The sequence below is a fragment of the Talpa occidentalis genome, unplaced genomic scaffold (genome assembly GCF_014898055.3).
Source record: "Talpa occidentalis isolate TD23 unplaced genomic scaffold, MPIMG_talOcc4v2.1 talOcc4.6, whole genome shotgun sequence".
NCBI classification, from domain to species: domain Eukaryota; kingdom Metazoa; phylum Chordata; class Mammalia; order Eulipotyphla; family Talpidae; genus Talpa; species Talpa occidentalis.
In genome coordinates, this window is record NW_023604972.1 from 129347595 (window position 1) to 129370124 (window position 22530).

Consider the following 22530-nt stretch of genomic DNA (forward strand, 5'->3'; position numbering starts at 1 on the left):
CACTCTGCGACTCTTTATCTTTTACTTATTTTTATTTTTACTATCTCCATTTGTTTTTAATAGCTCTTACAAAAGTGGAAACTCCTTCTAGGCACACTTGATGTTTAAGATGCATCTTGTTATTGTCTTTAGGAACATTGGGAGTATTATGTCTTCCACATTCTGCAAAAATTCAGTAGTCAATATTGCATTGGAAGTTTTCTAATGAGACCTTAATATTAGTAAGGTTTGGAAATCTGAAAATAGAATAAAAGCAGTTATGTCCTACAAACTTGCAAATCAATTTTAAATTCCCCATAATAACACACATAAACATAAGCACATACACAGAGTACATGATTAAATAAAATATTCAGGAATTGCATTAACTTTATTATCTCCATAGTGAGTGTACCATGTAGATAGGAAATTGCGTTATTTTTGTTCAGTGATAGGTTACGATATTTAAAATTGTGCCTGGGGAATATTAGATGCTCAATAGATATTTATATGCTAAAGAGATGAGCAAAAATCTAGTGTAAAACCAAATAAGTTTTGCTTTTTGTACTGTACTTTCAAATTTTTGCATCATAGCAATATTTGACTTTTATAATAAAATATCAGTAATTTGAGTAAATAATAATTTTGATATAATTTGGAAGTAAAATCCTAAAGTAAATTTTACAGCAAAAATGATCAAGAATAAATTTCACATGGTACAGCTGGTACCTTGGTAATTAATATGTATTTCTCAACTGGTTAATAATTAAGTTATAAAGAAAATGAACTTAATAAACTGAAATTATGGAAAAGTTTACAAAAAGACCTTTTTGTCTCTTGTGGTATATGAAAATCAGAGGTTCTTGACATATAGTAATATCAGCATTGTATTTTTGGCTTATCTGGACATTTCATATCCATGAAAACCAAACAATATTTAGCCTTCTGTGATTGTTTATTTCATTCAGCATGTTTCAAATGTTCGTGTTGTTTCAGTACCAGGCAATATTCCATTATATAATATTATATTAGTGAGTCAAAGATAAAACCAGCCAGCCAGCGAGGGTCCCACATGGTGCGGCAGACCTCTCCTGTCTCGCCCGCTGCTCCCCTCAGCAGTGTACTTCGTCAGTCTGCCTGTTCTGTTCCCTGCTCTGGCTCTGTTGAATTCTCTCACCCTCCCACACTTCTGACTATATCCAGTGCTTGTATAAATAATTAATTAATCTTTAAAAAAAAAAAAAAACCTGTAAATGGGACTGTAGATGAATTCTTCATTCTTCATTGCAGGTTGAAACCAAAACCTTGTTTATAATAGCTACTTTAAAGCCTTTATCTTCTCAGCCTACCCTCTGGGCCCCCTCAAAGGCTGATTTCTGTGATTGCCTCCTTTCCAGTGTACGAATCACACTTTTATCTTTCTTTGCATGAATAGTTCCAACTATACTTTATAAACAATACATTGAAATAGCACTCACTGAGAAGCTCCAGTCCCCTCATGACCAGTTGTCCTGGTCATTTGTTAAGTGACTTGGATGAACTCACTGGGGAATGTCTATCACATTCACAACATGTAGCCTCTGATGCTCCTGTTCGTTGCTGTGCACTTTTTCAACATTTAACCTGGTTCTGTGTATTGGCCCCCTGTCCTCCCTGATGGGTCTGGGTGCAGCTGGGGAGACATTTTGGCATCTTCTTTGTTCCCTGCCATGATTGCTAATGAGGACAGCTTCACATACACACAGTCTTCCCAACACTGAATTGACTGATTTGTCCTTTTGGCTTTCCTTCTCCAGGGAAGACAACCTACACTAGTACCAGAGGTGGGCGCGGGGCGCCACCCTCACTAGGAATGGACATGGGTGGTGGTAGAAGCTAACAATTCCTGCAGAAGTGGAACCCTTACCTCACAGTGAGCTAGGGTGGGGTGGTGGAGTCCCATATTCTCAACCTGGTTTGTCTGGAGTCTCTAGTCACTGGGACCGGTGAAAAGGGCCATCTAATCTTCTGGTCACACCTGTCTGAGAGTCTTTCTGCAACACAGAATTGGAGTAACATCTGCAAACTTTCCTTCTTGTGATGAAATCATATTTCTAGTCTAGGAGCTGGCCGAAAGGGAGCCTTTGACTTCTTGGCTACACCTGCCAAAGTAGAGAACTTATGTAACACACACCTAAGGGGTATACACTTTTTTTTAAATTAATTTGTTATTTATTTATTTAATTGAATACCACTATTTTCCATCCATGTTAGTGTTTGATAGTATAGAATTTCCCCCGTCGGTGTAGTCACTGTAGCTCTCCCACCACCAAAGCACCCATAGTCCTTCATGGCCAGGTGTGTACATTTAAATACATCACCCAGGGAGCAGCTGATGGACCAATATCAGAGACTCCTGCTGTTCTTAACAAAATTTAGTCGATTGCATTGCATGAGTGTTTTTCCATTTGTCATACACTTAAGATAATTTCCAGCAGCTTTAAATGATTGTTTTGAAATATTTTTCTCAGTTAAATTGCTGCTTTGCCGTGGAGAGCGTCTGCTGAGCTCCTTACTGTGCCAATGCAGAACTGTGGTGTCCGACTATTTATTTTGCTTGCAGAATATACACATTTTTTTCTTTCAGACTTGATTAGCTTCCTATGATTGAGGATTCAGGAAGACTACTTAGATGAATGATGAAGTTTAAGATACTTTCAGACAACACTGATTGTTTTACAAGAACTGGGATTTAATCCAAACTTTAAACTGGATTTCTGAGCAGCTATCCATTAGTTTCCAGCAGCTAGCTTTCTGTGAGCTTTCTCAATCTATCATGTTGGGAGTATTCTCCCTTATATTGTTGATACAGAATTCTAATGCAATAAAGAAATCCAAATTATTTTCCAACAAAAGGTATATTTCTTCCAGGTATCATGAAATGGTAGTTCCAATGGAGATTCTATGGCAATCAGTCCTTGAATTATCCTTAATACTGAAGATTTCCATCATTTACAAAGACAATATCTAAGTAGAATTTTCTTTCTCTCCTGATCTTGTCCCATTATGCTGTATCTCCTTTGTCTAGTAAAAAATACGTTTGCACTATTTTTTAAGCCATTCCTTACATGGTGAGAACACAGTCATTTTTCAGGAAATATTTGGAAAACGTCCCATTTCTTTGACCACAATCCTTCAATTTATAAAAAAAAATGGTTTTAATTTCTTAGAAATAAGTTGTCTACTGCAGCTTGGTTAAACACAAATTTCTAGTGTATATTTGCATGGCTGTGTTTTATGTCATGAAGTAGGGAAACTCATAATACAGTAAAAGTTGTGGTATTCTTGAGTACAGTCATGTAATGATGTGATTCAGCTGCACTTCTGATTTTTTTTTTTATTTCCAAGAAATGAGTAATTGCCTCTTTCTGTTTGCTTATTTTTCTATGCACTTACCATTAATTCATCAACAAACTCTCCAATGAAGTGTGAATTTCCTCTCTGTCATTTAAAACTCCATGGAATCCATTAGTTTTGTTCCATTAATTTCCCCTCCTTTACACTATACCTCTTGGAATTCTTTCCTCTGCTCCAATCTGGAGTGTCTCTCTCTGGACATGCACATGACTCTCTTCCAAAAACTCCCTCTGCTGTTTTGATGACAATTCCCTTTACCTTTTCTCTTGTTAATTATCTTCATTTCTGAAACCCATGTTTTCATTTCTATTTTTAAATAAATTTTGTTTTGAACTGGTTTAGACTTTTAGAAACAAATGGGAAGAATAGTGCAGAGAATTCACGTATTTCAAGCACTCCCTTACTCCAAATATCTGTCTTCATTTCTATGGTACATTTCTTACCATTAAATTATCAGTAGTGGTGCCTCCCCTGGTGGCACAGCAGTTGAGCACTGGGCTGTGAAGCTGCCTGCAGCCTCTGCAGTGCCGGTTCAATCCCCGGCCGCTGGCGAGGGTCCCACATGGCTCACAGACCTCTCCTGCCATGCCCGCTGCTCCCCTCAGCAGTGTACTTCATCAGGCTGCCTGTTCTGTTCCTCGCTCTGGCTCTGGTGAATTCTCTCACCCTCCCATGCTTCTGACTGTACCCAGTGCTTGTATAAATAAATAAATAAATAAATCTTTTAAAAAATTATCAGTAGTGGTGCATTATTGGCTTAGGTCCATATTTTATTTAGATTTTCTTACTTCTGACTTAGTATCCACTTTCTGTTCCAGAATCCCATCCATTACATTTAGTTGGTGATGTTTCCTTAGGCTTCCCCAGGCTCTAACAACTTCTTCAGTTTTCCTTACTTTGATGACAGTCATGTTTTGAGGAGTATCGGTGAGCTATATTTTAAAATGTCAGTTGACATTTGTCTAGTATCTTTCTCATGATTGGACTGAAGTTATGGATTTGGTGGAGGAAGACCCAAGAAGTAAAATGGCATTTTCAGAACATCCTATCAAGGATTTTGCAATAATGAAATAAAAAATTATACCATGAAAGTGTACTCAAATGGAGAGAGACACAATCAGTTAGAGACAGAGACAGAGGGAGTGAGAGAAAGACAGAGAGATTGTGTCTCAGACTGGAAATGTGCCCGATTTAATTTTTTTTTCCACAATATGTGTATTGGGCTTATTAGAAATACTAGCATCATTTCAGCTGAAATTCAAGCAGATGATAATATTTGGCTTCCTAACTTCTGTGCAGTAGAGAGGGAATCTGAACAAATCAGGGTTAAAGATCAATGAACTCCACAGGTTAATATCATAGAGTGATGATTACAATTTGGCCCCTTTAGGCAAAAGGAATTGGCTAAGCATCTCTAATTCTCAATGTCAAGTTTATGAAATAGCCCAGTTTTTATTTGGATTAAGGTTTTGCTGACAGAATGTAAAATTTCCTTCTGTGTGGGTTTACTAGGACAAAGAGAGGTCCTGCAGGGGTGTGTGCTTATCTCTGAGGCATTCTACCAACTAATTTCATTAATGAATAGAACTTAATATTTTTATAACTATGTCTTTGTTAAAACCTTAAGAAACTTTTTCTAGAAGTCAAGTTCTTAAACTATTATATTCACCTAGACTATTAATAATAATGCACTTATATGATAGGGAGCAAAAACTTTAAATATAAAGTCAAGTCACATTTTAAAAATAGTGTCAAGGTAAAGAGTTATGTGAGAGCAAGCGGTATTGTGGACACTTGAATAATTTTAGCTACATGAATTTTTTGTGATTTTTTTCTTATAATATTAAAAACTAGGTTCCCCTTTGTATAATTCCAAGCTAAAATGTCATTTACTTATCAGAAGAAGTGGGGGAATAGAAATATTCTTTAAAAAATAGAAAAAACTTAAAACATTTCTTTATGGGGTGGATGCCATGCTGCCCATAATAGTGAACCATTCATAATAATTAACATATGGGGTCTCCTTGGTGGCGCAAGGGGCTAAGCACAGCACTATGAAGCTATCCGCAGCCACTGCAGCAGGAGCTCGATCCCCAGCCAGGGAGGTGACTAACATGGTGCAGCAGACCTCTCCTGCATTGCCTGCTGTTCCCGTCAGCAGTGTATTTCAGTAGATCTTCCTGTTCTGTTCCCCACTCTGTTGCTGGTGAATCCTCTCACCCCCAACCCCGAGCCTCTGGCCTGCACCCCAGCTCCTGTATGTATAAATAAATTTTAAAAAGTAAATAAAGAATTAACATACGTGTTAGTCTTATAACATGCACCTTCACAAAAATAGACACTTGCAGTGTAATTAAAATATCATAATTAAAATAATGTAATTAAAATAAATATGCCCCTTCACAAAAATAGACCCTTGCAGTGCAATAGCTCCTGATAAGGCCCAGGGGTCTTATCAGGAGCTATTCTTAGGAGCAAAAACACCCAAAATTAAATTAATAACTATAGAAAACAATAGTCTGGACATATCTAAGTTACCCAGACACACTTAAAGGAAATTGTTACTATCAGTGTTTATTTTGTATCTAATTATCCTCTGCTTGGATACAGGGCCATTGTTAAAAATCTTCCTTCTGCTCAAAGGAATGTTTAACTCTAGAGACTCATCCTCAGCTTTGGTAAGTCTTTGAGAAGCCATTTTGGCCCTACCAATGTTTAGGAAAAATGGACAAATATACATTTTTTAACTATGACAAAATCCAGTATATGAAATAAAATGCACTTCTGACGATGTCCTCTGTAACAAATATGTCTTCTTTACTGTTTGTTTGTTTCCATAGGGCACTGGCAGCTCCATCAGTTCACTGTTCTTGCTCTTATAACAATGGCGTTGGTGCTGGGGCAAGTGTACCCAGGTTGATGTCTCGGTCTAGTTTCCCTTGTAATTGAGGCTGTGTTTCATGCCTGGGGGAGTTGTTTCCATTTCACTTAAGAATCAGAGTCCTTCAATCTCCTTGCATTACTTTTGTTGTGATATAACACTTTAAAAGCTCCCTGACTGACAACTGTGGCCGGAGGCTGGGGTCTGCTGGGAGTGGCATCAGGCACTGAAAATAATATCAGTTCATCTGTTCACTGAAGGGCAGCAGTGGCAGAGTCTTGGAATGAATTTTAGGATCACACACGGATCATGAGTTAGGAAATGCATACAAACATGCCTTCTAATTGACTGATGAGATTAGAAAGTCTTATTCTAGGGCCTCCCCGGTGGCGCAGCGGTTGAGCGCTGGGTTGCGAAGCTGCCCGTGACCTCTGCGGCGCCGGTTCGATCCCCGGCTGCTCCCCGGCCACCACAGGAGGGTCCCACATGGCGCGCAGACCCCTCCTGCCGCCCGCTGCTCCCCTCAGCAGTGTACTTCGGTCCTTCTGCCTGCTCTGCTCCCCGCTCTGGCTCTGGTGAATTCTCTCGCCCTTCTGACTGTACCCAGTGCATGTATAAAACAAACAAACAAACAAGTAAAATAAAATAAAATAAAAGCATGCCTCTATAAAAAAAAAAAAATTAGAAAGTCTTATTCTATCATATACAGTTCCATAGATACAAAAACATTGGGATGTTTTCCCCACATGGCGATTGTTACTTAACCAGTAGTTACTTCATATATTTCTATTTATTTATTTTACTATGATTAAAAATATAATACTATAGGGCTTCCCTGGTGGTGCAAGGGGTTAAACACCGCACTATGAAGCAATCCACAGCCTCTGCAGCATGAGTTTGATCCCTGGCCAGCCAGAGAGCTACCCACAAGGCGCAGCAGACCTCTCCTGCCTTGCTAGCTGCTGCCCTCAGCAGTGTACTTTGGTCAGTCTGTCTGTTCTGTTCCCCGCTCTGTCTCTTGTGAGTCCTCTCACTCCCCCACCCACATCTCTGGTCTGTACCCCCGCTCTTGTATGCATAAATTAATAAATCTTAAAAAAAATACTATACGAAGACTGGAAGTGTTACTCAAATTCAGTTGTCACGTGGGTACAACAGGCAGTTTTCTCATAGGCTGGACCCCAGCATAGGACCCCCAGTTCAGACTAACTCTCAAGAAGACTGTTCAGCTGGGAACACCTTACTTTCCTGTGTGGCTGCACTGGCATTGGATTACCTGGTCTGTCTAGCACCTTACTGGCTGGGTTAGTTGATAGTGGCACAGTTACTGAATGTTCAGCCCCCAACCAATCCTGTTGGCACAGTGCTCTTGTGGATTCTGGCACTTCTTTTCTGCTTCTGCTTAGAATTTTAAGTCTCTTTGTACAACCTGGCGAGAGAACGCTGGAATCCCCAGTCTCCGATTTCAGAGGAACTTTGTCGATTAGAAAATGTCAATCCCTAATTTTACAGAAGGTCTAAATGAGCCTAATAAAACTAAAGCTGTCCAATACGGAAATATCTTTTTAGGGCTGGAAAAGAATTTGGAACTTGGGTTTTTATTTTATTATTTTTTTAAAGATTTATTTATTTATTTATTTATGCAAGAACTGGGGTGTAAATCAGAGGTGCAGGGGTGAGAGGATTCACCAGAGAGAGTGGGGAGCAGAACAGGCAGATCTATTGAAATACACTGCTGAAGGGAGCAGCAGGCGAGGTGAGAGAGGTCTGCTGTGCCATATGGCTTGATCCCTGGCTGGCTGGAGATCAAAATCGGTGCTGCAGTGTCTGCAAATAGCTTGATAGCACTGTCTTTAACACCTGCGCCACCAGGGAGGCCCTGGAACTTGGGTTTTTAGGTTCCAGAGATCCTTGGTGTGTTTACCCACTTTTTCATCAATCCAGGGGGAGAAGAAAACAGGAGTCCCATTCAAGCCTGCTCTAGTAGGGAATCAAACTCAGATTGTATATGATAGTTTAAATTATATTATTTTTATTGAAGGTAATGTTACCCCTCTGTATTACCTCCAAGTCAGTTTTTAGACACTTTTTGACTTCAAGGAAAGGGGAACTGGAAGCAAACTTATAGCAGTTTTGATGTATATAGACAAATGCAGAATACCACAAATCTCGAAAATATAATAAAAAGACACTTTTAAAGAAAAATGACCTTAGGTGGCAATGCTCTTTCAAATCTGAGTCATGATAACCCACATTCCCCCCCAAAGTGGAAGAGAATATTTTATGGAACAGGAAGGCAGAATATCCAATCACATTGCATAACTAGAGTGGGTTAGGGAAGCCAGAATTCTATTCTTGCTATTCCTCTTTTCTTTTCATATTTGTCTTCCATTTATTCTGTATTTGCCTGAATTAGGATTGGAATGAATATGGGAAGGACTTGGATGAAAGGGAAAGTTGCAGAAATTTAAAACTTTGGATGCCAGTGCTAGTAATTTAAATTAGCAAACAGATGTGAAACACACACACACACACACACAACTTTGCTCAGGTTGATTGAAAATAGCTGCAAATATTCTCTGACCTTCCCTATACATTGTCACAAGAACATAGCACAGTTTGTGTTAGATATTCTATTTTGAGTTAAGAATAAATTGTTTAAGTAGAATTGGAGTAGTGATTTAAACACTAGTGTTTAAATCAGTGTTATTCAATAGATTTCATGCCAGTCACACATATGAACTGCATATGTAATTTTAATTTTCTAGTAGATACATTAAAAAAGTTAAATATGTACAATTTTAATAGTACATATTCATTTAATATTCCTAAAATATTATATAAAAGTAAATACAGAAATTAATAATGAGATATTCTACATTCTATTTTTTTGAAATCTAGATATAATTTAAACATAGATTACATATATCTCAACCACAGATTGCCAGACTTAAACAAAAGAACCATGTAGTTGCCATATGGAACAATACAGGCTTAAGTTCACTTTTCTGAGCCTCATTCTGCCAGAATGAAAAGATGCAATGAAATATATTTTCTCAGCTTTTTGGCTGTGTCTAGCAGATGCATCTCTTCAGACCACAGAAAACAATGTATTCTGTTGCATTTCTCATTTTTGAGAGGATCCTTATAAAATGCTTTTAAAGTAAACTTTTTGGACATTCTCCATCTTATTAGCAGATCTCAAGCATGATGAATTGCACCCACATTAAATGTTCCAATTTGAATATTTGTGAAAATGCATTATACCTTTTATTATATATCCCTGAATAAGCATTGGACTGAATTACAACTAACAGGTTGACAAAATGCCACATTTTATGGACCTGTTATTAAACATGTATTGATTTTTATTTTAGTACTCTAGTTTTGGAAGGGTCACATATAATTTCTGCCTTCCAGTATCGGTGGCCCTTAGAAACTTAAAAATTTGTGGATAAAACTACCCTGGCTGGAGCCAGAGATTTTATGTCTGACATGGGAAAAGGAACAGGATTGCTACTGTTCCTTTAATTCTCACTAAAATTTAAGTGCAGGGCGTTCTGTTTGCGCTTTTCCCACAGCATTGATAACTTTGCCCTAACTTACTTTTTTGAATGAGTGCTTATTTTCTATTTTTGATTTGATAGATAAGGTTGTATCTGTTTTCTCACCTACTATATAAGGAAGTGTCTTATACACTCTAGATACTCAGTTAACCTAAGATAAGTGAATACAAAACCAAAATGTCATAAAGACAAATTTAAAGCTTCCAAATTTTAGTAATATTTTCTGGGTGGTCTGATTCCTCCTATTCTTTAACTAAAGGAAGTGGTTTGCCTTTAAACAATCACTTTATATTTTCTCTTCTTTTTTTAAAAAAATATTTATTTATGCATGCAAGAGCTGGGGTGTAGGCCAGAGGTGTGGGGGGGGTGAGAGGATTCACCGGAGACAGTGTAGGGAGCAGAACAGGCAGATTGACTGAAATTCACTGCTGAGGGGAGCAGTGGGTGAAGCAGGAGAGGTCTGCTGTGCCAAGTGGATCAGCTCCCTAGGATCAAACTCATTCTGCAGTGGCTGGTGATAGTTTGATAGTGCCGAGACTGAACCCCCAGAGGCACCATGGAGGCTCTGTTTTCCCTTCTTTTTTTTAAATCAGTGTTTTACAGTCTTGGCCTGTTTTGCTCCTTCCAAGGGAGCAAAAAAAGGGCTAGTATTAAAAATGTTTAAATACATAAGATAACTGCCCAGTAACAAAGTTATCCAACCCCAAATGTCAGCAGAGTTGAGGATGAGAAACCCTAATCTTAGTTCATGTTAAAAATATGGATCTGTGTTTTATCCTTAAGATTACTAAAACTAAATTGTTTCTGTTTATGATACAACTTTTGCTTCATTGTAATATCTTTCAAATCTATAAAAAAACAATTTATCCAAGTTAACAGGTTAAACATCAATAATCATTTACTGATATTCTTTCCTCTCTGTGTCTTTAAATGTTGGCAGGCATAATGAGAGTTTTCATGACTATCATCATGCAATTCTATCAATTTAATGTATCTTTGTTAATCTCTTTTATAGGTCCCTTTAGATGGAATATAATACAGCAGAAGCCTTTTCATCAAAAGGATTAATGCCTGCATTATCATTTCTGCAATAAAACAGAAAGCTAAGTGGTGGCAGCCACAGACACCTCAACCTGGATTCCACGATTCTACATTAAGTGCTGGAGTTTTTATTACTCTGCTGTAAGAAAGCCTTTGCCAATGCTTACACGGAACTGTTTATCCCTAATTCTCTGGGTCCTATTTGATGGAGGTCTCCTAACACCACTTCAACCGCAGCCACAACAAACTTTAGCCACAGAACCAAGAGAAAATGTTATTCACCTGCCAGGACAGCGATCACATTTCCAGCGAGTTAAACGTGGCTGGGTATGGAATCAATTTTTTGTGCTGGAAGAATACATGGGCTCCGAACCTCAGTATGTGGGAAAGGTAATGGCGTGTTTCTTTTGACAACCACTTTGTAGCAAGGGGGATTGTGCATTATGTATTGTGTGTGGATGTTTTGCACAGGAGTTGAACAAACCAGTGACTAGAACACTGGAATTGAAATCCAAGAGACCTGACTCATTGGCCCGGGTAAGCTTTTGGAAAACCCCTTAATCCCTCTTTGCTTCAATTAGCTCCAGTTATTTTATTGAAATTATTCTATATTCTTTTCCTTTTTTTGACATTTATGCTAAAGACATAAAGTTAAAAATGTAAATGTTGTGAAAAGGTTTAGTATAGTACATGCTTTCCTTGCAGGCATTCTGGAATTATTTACCAAGGAAAGGTCCAGAGAAAAAAACACAGGCATAGTTATCCTAAACTGTTGTTGGCATCCTGGAGTGACCAAGATATTTCCCTTTTCTTCTCCCCTAAAAACATGACCATGTATTTGAACTGTGGCTCAGAAATATTTGATTTGACTTGCTTATGCTTTATAAATAACTTAGTATATATTTTGCAGATTATTTATGAACCTATTTAAGGCCAAAGTAATACATGTCAGAACCCAAGTATCTACACATCAGTCTTCAACAGAGAACATAATTTTTAAATCTTATTGCAAGTTTACAAATCCTTTTTTAATATAAAAGAGTTGATGGTACCTATTTCAGCACATTTATGGTTTTAGTGTTATTTTTCATATATAAAATTTTAACTCATGCCTGGAGTAGATAGAACTTCTCAATGTCACCAAAAACATTTTTTGAGAAAAAAAAAAAGTCTTTTTTTTTAATTTCCAAATTTTTTTGCCATGGTTTTAATAATAATAAAAAATAGAGGAGAGTTTAAGATAACATATAGAATAACATAAAAAATTCAGAAAAGGCTTTAAAGTAAATCAAACATGGCAATGGGAAACCATAGCAGGAAGAATATTAGGAAGCTTATACAGAAAGATTATGTCTCTTGACTATCAAAGTCCCTAGAAGTTTCTGAAAACCAAAACTAAAGAGAAGCATGATGAGTTTTATGATTCCCGTGTTAGCTCAAAGGAATGGAAAAAATCTATTCAAGGTCTAAATTCTTTGCACTATATTTTTAGAATATATCTTTTGCAAAGGCATTTAAAGAATGTTGGATAATACAGAGGATAAGGTCTTTGAGTGGAATCTTTGTTGAAAGTGAACACATAGTCAGGTTGTCCTAAGCTGTAGGGGGTCCTTGACTAATGTTTTCCATGAGGCATCTCTCTGTGTGTAAAATTTGAGTCACACTAAATCAGTCTTTGAGTGTCATTGTGGCCGTCTTAATTTCTAGTGTTGTGTAAAAACATATATGGTTCCATTAAGTAGGACAAATTCCTTGGCAGGCTACCTACAACTAAATGGGGGCTAGTCGCGTGACCTTGGGACAACCCTATAAATGCTAGTACAGGTGATCTATGGGGTCTCTGGTGAACCTCAAAATTGAATGGAAATTCAGTGGGAGGATTAAAGAGGAGACTTGTACACTGAAGCAAGAGCAGTTCCCGTCCAACCCAGGCCACCCCATGCAAATGCATTGATGTGCACAGATAACCCTGGGAAATAACAATCTTAGAAAAATTTGAGGAAAGCATGGAAGGCCCGATGTTATTGTATGCTGTTTCTGCTTATATTGATCCTCTTTATTATCAGGTAATATGTATTCACTAAATCATTTCTATGTGAGGTATCTCCATGTTGTTTTTGGTACAGTTGTTTCTTTGACTTAATTTTATAAAAAAATGGAGTTTTGAAATTCAAGGCAAGTAAAGAGATAGTGTGGCTTTATAACTCTGCCTCATGGATATCAGTTATCTTGACTCTGTCTGTGACAGAAGCTAGACATTGCATTGAGGTTCATGGCAAATGTCTGATGAGAGAATATTCTTTGGTTCACATTGAAGCAGATCCATGGTCTTTTGTTGCCAGAATCTGATGTAAGAAAGTTGACATTTGTTGAAAAATTAATGAAACTGACTTCAATCCTAGGATAATAGGATTTCACATTGCAATGGGTATAGGTAAAAAGGATCTAAGAGTGGCTTACATAAGTTTCGTGTGATACTTTGAAATCTATCTTTGTAATTCTTCACTATAGTTTGAAATAATATTGATAAGTAGGTTAAAAAGTGTTGGTCTAAGATCTAACCTATCATTTAATTAAAGTGTATTTTCACAGGCACATGGAGTCACATTTATAATATGAAATATGTAATGAAATCTCATGGTTCTCAGGCAATGTATGTTTTTAATGCTAATGGAACAACAGTTGCCAAAATTTCCTTTCCAACATAGAAAGTAATTAAAGTTTAATTAACTCTATCTTGATGATTCTAGATGTGGGAATAGTAATATAACTGGGACCATTTCAAATCATTAAATGTATGTGTGTAAACATACACAAATATGTTTACGCCCCTGTTCTTTCTAGATAGGCTTTGAAACAGTTCACTGAAAAATGAATTTAGACAAATAATACAGAACTCAAGCCTAAAGAGAAAGACAAATACAAAGTTCCATGCACCATGACCAGCTGAACTATTACAATTGGTCTTCAGATATCACTTGCATCTTTGCAACAAAAGCATTTATGGAAAATGTTAATTTGTATAGTTCTCATTATTGGAAGTTTCACTTATTGAGAGAAAAACTGATTTCCTTACCTTCAAATCAAAAAGAATTTCTTCATATAGTAATTTATAAATGGGTATGAAGTGGTTTAGTGAACATTAAAGTCAACAATTGTTCTATTTAAAAGGAACTAATATTAATGTTAACATCCTTTCAAATAAGACCAACTGTAGTTCTGTTTATAATACATATTACTTCAATTTATAGACAAAGAACTCACAAGGATATCCAGAGGTAATACTAGTGTGTTCCTCAGACAGATATTTTGGATTTACTAAAATATTTGGATACCGATAATAAAGTGTCAAATAGAGAGTGACAGAAATTCATTTTATCACTCATATTTTTAAATTCAAATGCCATCAATTGCTCAAAGTCATTAAAACACACAAATACAATCCTGTAATATTAAAGATACAGTCACACAGGGCCTCCCCTGTTGGCGCAGTGGTTGAGCACTGGGCTGCGAAGCTGCCCGCATCCTCTACAGCGCCGGTTTGATCCCCAGCCACCAGCGAGGGTCCCACATGGCACGCAGACCTCTCCTGCTGTGCCCGCGGCTCCCCTTAGCAGTGTATTTCATCAGTCTGTCTGTTCTGTTCCCCACCCTGGCTCTGGAGAATTCTCTCACCCTCTCACGCTTCTGACTGTACCAATGCTTGTATAAATAAAATAAATAAATCTTAAAAAAAAAAAAGATACATTCACACAAAGTTTGATACTTATACCAAAGTATATAACTAGGTGCCTATGCCTGCATATGTCAGTCTCAAATCTGTGCACTAAGAAAATGCTGTCCATTTGCTATTTGAAGAAGAACTCAGGGAAATGAGGTACCCTTTCAGATTAATTTATCAGTGATATTTAAAACTAAGTGGTTTAGCATGGCAGAAATATTGAAAGTTAAAACATACATAATTCCTTACTTCATAGGCATTCATTTATTCAACATCATTTTGATTGAGAATGCTTTACAATTTGAGAAGATGTTAAGCATCGTGGAGATGAATTGAAGTGTGAAGGTCCCTAGATTGCAATTGTAATAGGTAAGCACTCAACTTTATTGAGTGCTTCTTTGGACATTGCTTTAATTGCTTTGCTAACACACTCATTGATAAAACCTTTCAAAACAACCCCATGAGGGAGATTATTAATGACCCCATATTCATATCAGAAAACTTCAGAACAAAAAATTAAAGTAACTTTGCCATGGCCCATCATCCACTAAATGCTGGAACTAGATTTTGAGCAGAAGAGACATAGAATTAATCCACACATAGACGGTAGTCAAAATTACTTAAGTGGGTAATATATGCTAAGAAAAGTTGCACAGAGTTAAAAATCACATTGAATGTTAAGTGAAAAACAAATGAGTAAGAATTCGATAAGTTGAATTAGTAAGAGATAAAAGCAAGTGTTAAATAGTGTCATGGAGAAAGACTCAAAGACAGTTTTAAGAATAGGAAATGACAAATAATGTTGAACTATGCTAGCCAATTCAAACTATGACTGAAAAGACTACTGGTTTTGGTTGTTCATGAACCAAGATGACCTTCTCCAAATGGTTTAAATGATTCTCTCTAGAGCTTAAAGAATGAGCAGAGACAGATAAAACCAGTAAATGATGTTTCAGAAATGTAGGTGAGTGATGTTGATCTATGTTTGACATATTTGGATGAAAGTATGTGTGTGTGTCTGTGTGTGTGTCTGTGTGTGTGCATAGAAAGAGATTTTTATTTTATTTTCTATGTTTTTATTTATTCATTTATTTCTCTGCTTCTTTCATGAGAAGGCCACATGACTCCCTTCCCCTTTGTCCATATATATTTTTGTGTGTCTTCCTGTTCTCCTGTTCTTATATCTGTATATTCAAAATATTCTCAAATTGTTTGGTTTCAATATTACTCTGTGGCTGAAGCTGGAAGGTACTATTCTAAGTGAAGTGAGTCACAGGAACCAAATGGTTTAACTTATATGTGGAATCTAGAGAAATCAAGCAAAGGATCAAAGACAACTATAAGACTGACTTGAAAACAGACCACATTTGAGTCATCCAGGAGGAGTTAGTGGAAGGGAGAGGGGAGAGGTAGAGAACAGGGTGGGAGGAGAGTGTGGTCGAGTGAGGGGAAGGATGTTTGTGGTGGGAAATCTGTGGTCACCACACCTGAGGGGAAAAATTCTATATTGTAAAAAAATTAACAAGGATGTTTAAATAATTTTTTAAAAAAATATAATAAAAAATTTAAAAATGAAAAAAGCAAATAAAAAAATTAAAATAAATATTACCCTTTCATTATGAGACTAGATACATTTATACATTCATTGTACATAAACATAAAGATAGTAAGCACAGCACTATGAAGCAATCCACAGTCTCTGCAGCACAAGTTCGATCCCGGGCCAACCAGGGAGAAACCCACATGGTGCAGCAGACCTCTCCTGTCCCGCCCGCTGCTCCCCTCAGCAGTGTATTTCAGTCAGTCTGCCTGTTCTGTTCCCCACTCTGTCTCTGGTGGATCCTCTCACCCCCGCATCTCTGGCCTGTACACCAGTTCTTGCATGCATGCTTGCATAAATAAATAAACCTTAAAAAATTATAAAAAGAAGATAGTAAAACTGGGCTTAATCCCAGTATCAAGGTTATTTCTAACTGTTCTTTATTTATTATTCTTATTGAATTGGTATTTATTTTTGGCCCATCTCTATCCCTTATACCCCATTGATCATTTCTGTAACCTTAGAATCCTCACCTCTCTTCATAATGTTTTTGTAAAGATTTTTGCTTTGTTGATGAATCCTCTGTGCAAACTTCCAATATTCAAGTGTCTATTTAGCTCTTCCTTCTGAATTGCTTTACTAGATATAGTTCCTAAAAATTCTTCCCATTTTGCTGTAAATAGCAACATTTTATCCTTTCTAATGGCTGAATAATGTTCCAATGTGTAGATATAGCACATAATCTTAACTCAATCCCCTGTCAGTAGGCATTAGCCTGTTTCCATGTTTGAGCTTTTATGAATAATTTAGACTTTCTCATTAAAGGAAACCACATAATGAATTTTATTAATATGTCAGGTAGTCATAAACTTCATGGAGATTCTATTTCTATTGTACTATTGCTGTAATAAACAGTAGAACATAGAGCATTTGAGTTGATGGCTTCATATTCCTCAGCTAGATGCCAAAGAATGGGATTACTGGGTCACATGCTATTTACATTTTCAGTGTTTTCAACTAAATCCTTATTCCTTTACACAATGGTCATACAAGCTGACATTCCAGCCAACAGAGTAATAGGGTTTGTGTTCCTCTATCTCCTCTCCAGTACTTGTTGGGGCTCTATTTAATGTGTAGTTTTATAGGTGTGAGATGTCTTACTGTGATTTTGACCTGCATCTCCATTACTAAAAAGCATTAATGAATGTCTTTCCATGTTAACTATTGGTCTTCTGGATATTTTTTCATATACCCATTGGCCATTGGTATGTCTTCTTTGTAGAAGTGTCTATTTAACTTTTCTGCTCATTTTTTTGTTTGGGTTTTTTTGTTTTTGTTGAGTTATATGGGTTTTTGTAGATCTTGGATATTGGTCCCTTGATGGATGTGCAAATATTTTCTCCCATTTGATAGGATGCTTTTCATTTTAATGACAGTTTTTCTCACTATGAAGATTTTTTAAATTTATTTTTAATTTTTTGAGGAATCTCTGTACTGCTTTCTATAATGGCTGCACCAATTTATATTCCTTGCCAACATTTGTTATTTCTTGCCTTTTGGCTAATAGCCATTCTCACAGGTGTTCTGTGATATCTCATTGTTGTTTTGATTTGCATTTCTCTAATAATAAGAGATAATGGACATCATTTCATATGCCTAATGGCCATCTGCATGTCTTTTTTTGGCAAAGTTTCTATTCAGATGTTGTGCCCATTTTTAATGTTTTTAATATTTGTTGAATTTTATGACTTTGTATATTTTGGATATTAACCCCTTGTCAGATCTGTGATATGCAAATAACTTCTCTCATTCACTAGAATGTCTTTTTGTTTTGAGCATGTTTCTTTCACTGTGTAGAAACATTTTAATTTGATGTAGTCCCAGTTCTTTGCTTTTGCTTTTGTTTCCCTTACCATTGGAGTTAAGTCCCAAAACACATCGCTAAAGATAATGCAAAGAAGCAGACTGCCTATGTTTTCTTCTATGTATTTTATTATTTCCAAGTCTTTTAGAGTTGCAATTTCCAAGAACCAGTCAATGATGTTAAATGAGAACATACTGTAACATTATAGATGTGTAATTCTATATGACTAAAGGGTCTTCTAACAGAATTCCTTTTTGCTCTGCAAACCTCATTCTTTGTTTTATTGAAGACTTCAATTAATTGGTTAGGTACACTGACATTTTGGGAGATAAATGACTCTTCTCTGAGTTTACTGAGTTCAATTTTATTATCATTCAAAAACACATTCACAGAAATATCTAAAATAATGTTTGATCAAGTAGATGGACACCCTATATCAATAAGTTAACATAAAATGTTTAAACCATTAAAGGATTAATAGACCTAATCAGATGCTGATAAATAATAGATGATAAGCTAATCTTTTAGAAGAATGAAATGCTGGTAGATACTTAAGACTTAAAGGAAATCACTTTTTAAAAAGTTTTAGATAGTAGAACTAATAAGTAATGTGTGATTCTCTTCACCAGCAAAATTCCCCAGTTAAGAAGAGAAAGAAGTAAATGTTTGAATCATTTCACTTTTGCATATTCATAGACCCAATGTGGAGGAAGAAAATGGAGTCCTTTTTTAGAAAAACATTTCTTTATTTATGCATGCAAGAGCTGGGGTGCAGGCCAGAGATGTGGGGGGGGGTGAGAGGATTCACCAGAAACAGAATGGGGAGCAGAACAGGCAGATCCACTGAAATACACTGCTGAGGGGAGCAGCAGATGAGGCAGGAGAGATCTGCTGCACCATGTGGGTCACCTCCCTGACCAGGGATCAACTCCTACTGCAGTGGGTGCAGATAGCTTCATATTGCTGCATCTTAACCCCTAGAGCCACCAGGGAGGCCCCAGAATAAGGAGTTCTGACAAAGGAAAAATCCTAGAAAAATCAAGGTCTCAATTTCCAAGAGACTTACCAATTATATTATAGTGTGTGTGTGTGTATACCAATTTTATATATATATATAGTGTGTGTACATATATATACACCAATTATATATACATGTATATATATACATAAATATATATTAATATATATTTAAAGGCAGTGACAATTTTTTTGGCAATTTTATGTTGAATTTGGTTTTTGATTAGTAAAAATGAATAAGAATAGAAATAGAAATTATATGATGGTTTATTAATATAGATTGTCACATTGCACAAAAGACTACGTAATCTGTAATTAATTCTAAATCAGCATATCAAAATTATATTTTGATTCATTCACCCCATAAACATGTAAGTCATATTATAAAATTATATGGACACATTTAAAAAGGTTTTTATTGTTCATATTCCCCTCTCTCTCCACTTAGTCTCCCCGTCTATCTATCATCATCTGTTTGGTCCATGAGTCATGAAGCTTTGTGAGAACTTTATAGCATAGTCTTCATGGTGTAGTTTTCTCCTAAGGTGTGAGTTTTCAATATTAATTCCCATTCATTTGAGAATCCAAGGTCATTACACCAACTCAATCTCATTTAAGATTTATGTCATATACATCCTCTTGGATGCATAGGGATCTAATAACCTCAATAGTATATTCAAGCGCCCTAAATCAATGTTTTGTTTCTAATCCATACAACTGCCAAATGGATTGAGCTTGTAACTAATCAAAGCATCTTTAGATACCTGCTCTCTCTAGCAAAACATGAGAAAGAACCATTCTAGCTCTTTTTAAAAGTCTTTTTAGGTAAGCCTATTTTATTGCATACCTTAGTTCTTAAATATACTCATAGTTTTATGGCTTCACTCAACATATCAACTTGTCCTTGAAGTAATGATCTTTTGATATGGTTAGATCGCAATATATTTAACAGAAAAGTTGCTCAAAGTGAAATTTGGACAAATGAATGGACACATAATATTCTGAAATTATTGTCAAGTAGTCAATGCTCATTGTAAGCCTGTTCTTCTCTTCCTTTTATAATTTTCTAGCTCCTAGCATGTGTTTTTATATGTTTTATAATAGTTCTGTCATAAAGACTGTGTATTTACTTTAATAGATTTGGCAGAAACTTGAACAAAATTCAACTCTCTTTAATATATGAATCACTAAGACAGCACTTTAAAAAATATCATGGACAGCATTAAGAGTTGGGCATTAGGGCCTCCCCGGTGGCGCAGCGATTGAGCGCTGGGTTGCGAAGCTGCCCGCAGCCTCTGCGGCGCTGGTTCAATCCCCGGCTGCTCCCCGGCCACCAGAGGAGGGTCCCACATGGCACGCGGACCTCTCCTGCCGCCCGCTGCTTCCCTCAGCAGTGTACTTCGGTCCTTCTGCCTGCTCTGCTCCCCGCTCTGGCTCTGGTGAATTCTCTCACCCTCCGGCGCTTCTGACTGTACCCAGTGCTTGTATAAACAAACAAACAAACAAACAAATAAATAAATAACTAAAACATGCCTCTATTAAAAAAAAAAAAAAAAGAGTTGGGCATTAAAAAAGATTTTTTCCCTCCTATACTTATATTGTTTCTACCCTAAATGTAATTTTCTTTAAGTTCTTTGGTTACTTTTAACCATTTCTCTACATTATGACAGATGTTGTCTGACTATGTTAGCTTCACATTAGGATAGAGTTGGAAGGCTTCGGTTCTAATCCAGGTCTCATGATGGCTGCAATCATTATCCATATGAAATTACTTAAGGGCCTCCCTGGTGGTACAAGGGGTTAAGCACCACTCTATGAAGCAATCCACAGCCTCTGCAGCATGAATTCAATCCCCGACTGGCCAGGGAGCAACACACATGGTGCAACAGACCTCTCCTGTCTCGCCCGCTGCTCCCCTCAGCAGTGTATTTCAGTCAGTCATTCTGTCTCTGGTTAATCCTCTTACCCCCTGCATCTCTGGCCTATACACGAGCTCCTCTATGCCTAAATAAATAAATCTTTAAAAAATGACTTAAGCATGTATGTATCACTCTGTATAACTAATAACACATTGGGCTATGCATAACCAGATTATATGACCACCAGAATTATCTTTAGTGCCTTTATCAGAAATTCATATTACAGTTGATTACATGGGTGTATGTATGGGTGGTGTGTCAGAGTATAGGTGTGCATGTGTTTCCTAATATTTTCTATGAAATATTAGCTAGAAAACAGTGTTCTCTGTTTAATAACTTTGTTGAATTTCTACAACTTTCATGTAATAACATTTTATGAGATTATAAGATATCTCATTATATCAGTACAAGATATCTCATTATATGAGATAGGACCCATTGTTTACAGAAGAACCCTAGGAGAGGCAAATTGTAAGAAAAGTTAACAAAAATAGAAAGTACAGAGTGAGCCAAATGACAAAGATTCCAAATTTATGTTCTCATTTTCTAACAACATTGAGTTTATGAATGTAGATGATGTTTGTACCACTTAAGCCTACACTTGACATGTGAATGGATTATTTTTGTACCAGAAACAATCCTTACTCAAATCTGAAAAAAGTAAAACTACTTTCTTAAAGACATCACTTATATCTGGTTCATTGTTCAAGAGGCACAGAATAATTAATTGCTACTGACTTTTAGTCAATATAACTTAACATATGAAATTGCTATTATGAAAGCATACAAAAATTCCTACAGTTTTTCATAGATTGCATAAAGCAAATATAGCAATATATTTGCATATATAGCAAATATCAGTGTAATTATTTAGAGTAGATTTTTAATGCATAATCATATTCATTATTAAAGAATGGTACTGCTTTCTGTTGGTGGTGTTTGCTGTCAGTTGTCAAGAACTGTTAGGCTTTTACTGTTTTGCGAGTATTGGAAGAAGACATGAGATGTCTGGGTCAGAGAAAAGGAGCTTTATTCTTCATGCACAATGAACAGCATAAGCATCCACATTATTAAGTCAGTTTCCATTGCCCCAGAGGCAAAGTGAATAGGCACACATGGTTGTTAGCCAAAGCAGGGGGCTACTTTACAGGGGAGTTCCTGCCCTTTGTTTGGGAGATATCATTTATCTCTTAACTGGCAATACGCACACCTGCCCCTTGCTTTGGGAGAAGAGTCTATCTGAACTTTTTGAGGTTGTTTGCTATATAAAATTCTTGAAAATATATTCTTGGGAAAAAAGAACATGTAGTGCTTTCTATGTGGAAGCTACAGGAATATAAACCACAATAGAGATGTTTCTTCCATTGCTATATAGTGTTGACTTACTAATGCAAATCAATATAATTTAGTGACTTAGTAAAGTTAAAAACTATTTAAATTCTTTCTGTAATTTAACTGAGTTTGTTTGTTAGTAGTCAAAAGATGGCCTTTTCTTTTTTTTTTCCTTCTAAGCAACATAAAAATAAGTTATATCCTTCAGAGCTCATATTTTCTTCTAGTCTCAATCTTGGAACTGTAAAAATAAAGCAAGGATAGAAGGATATTT

General features: G+C 36.4%; 1 protein-coding gene across 5 annotated transcripts in view; it reads left to right on the top strand.

The window, feature by feature from the left end:
• CDH12 (cadherin 12) overlaps positions 1-22530 on the top strand; it is a 783460-nt gene that overhangs the window by 546270 nt on the left and 214660 nt on the right. For 4 of the 5 annotated variants that reach the window (XM_054687850.1, XM_054687851.1, XM_054687853.1 and 1 more), the window contains one exon: positions 10838-11253. In XM_054687850.1, the coding sequence (XP_054543825.1) occupies positions 11023-11253 (231 nt within the window). In that variant the 5' untranslated portion in view covers positions 10838-11022. Of the gene's footprint in view, positions 1-6020; positions 6054-10837; positions 11254-22530 lie in introns of those variants that run through there. The other variant, XM_037530061.2, reaches the window with a different exon arrangement.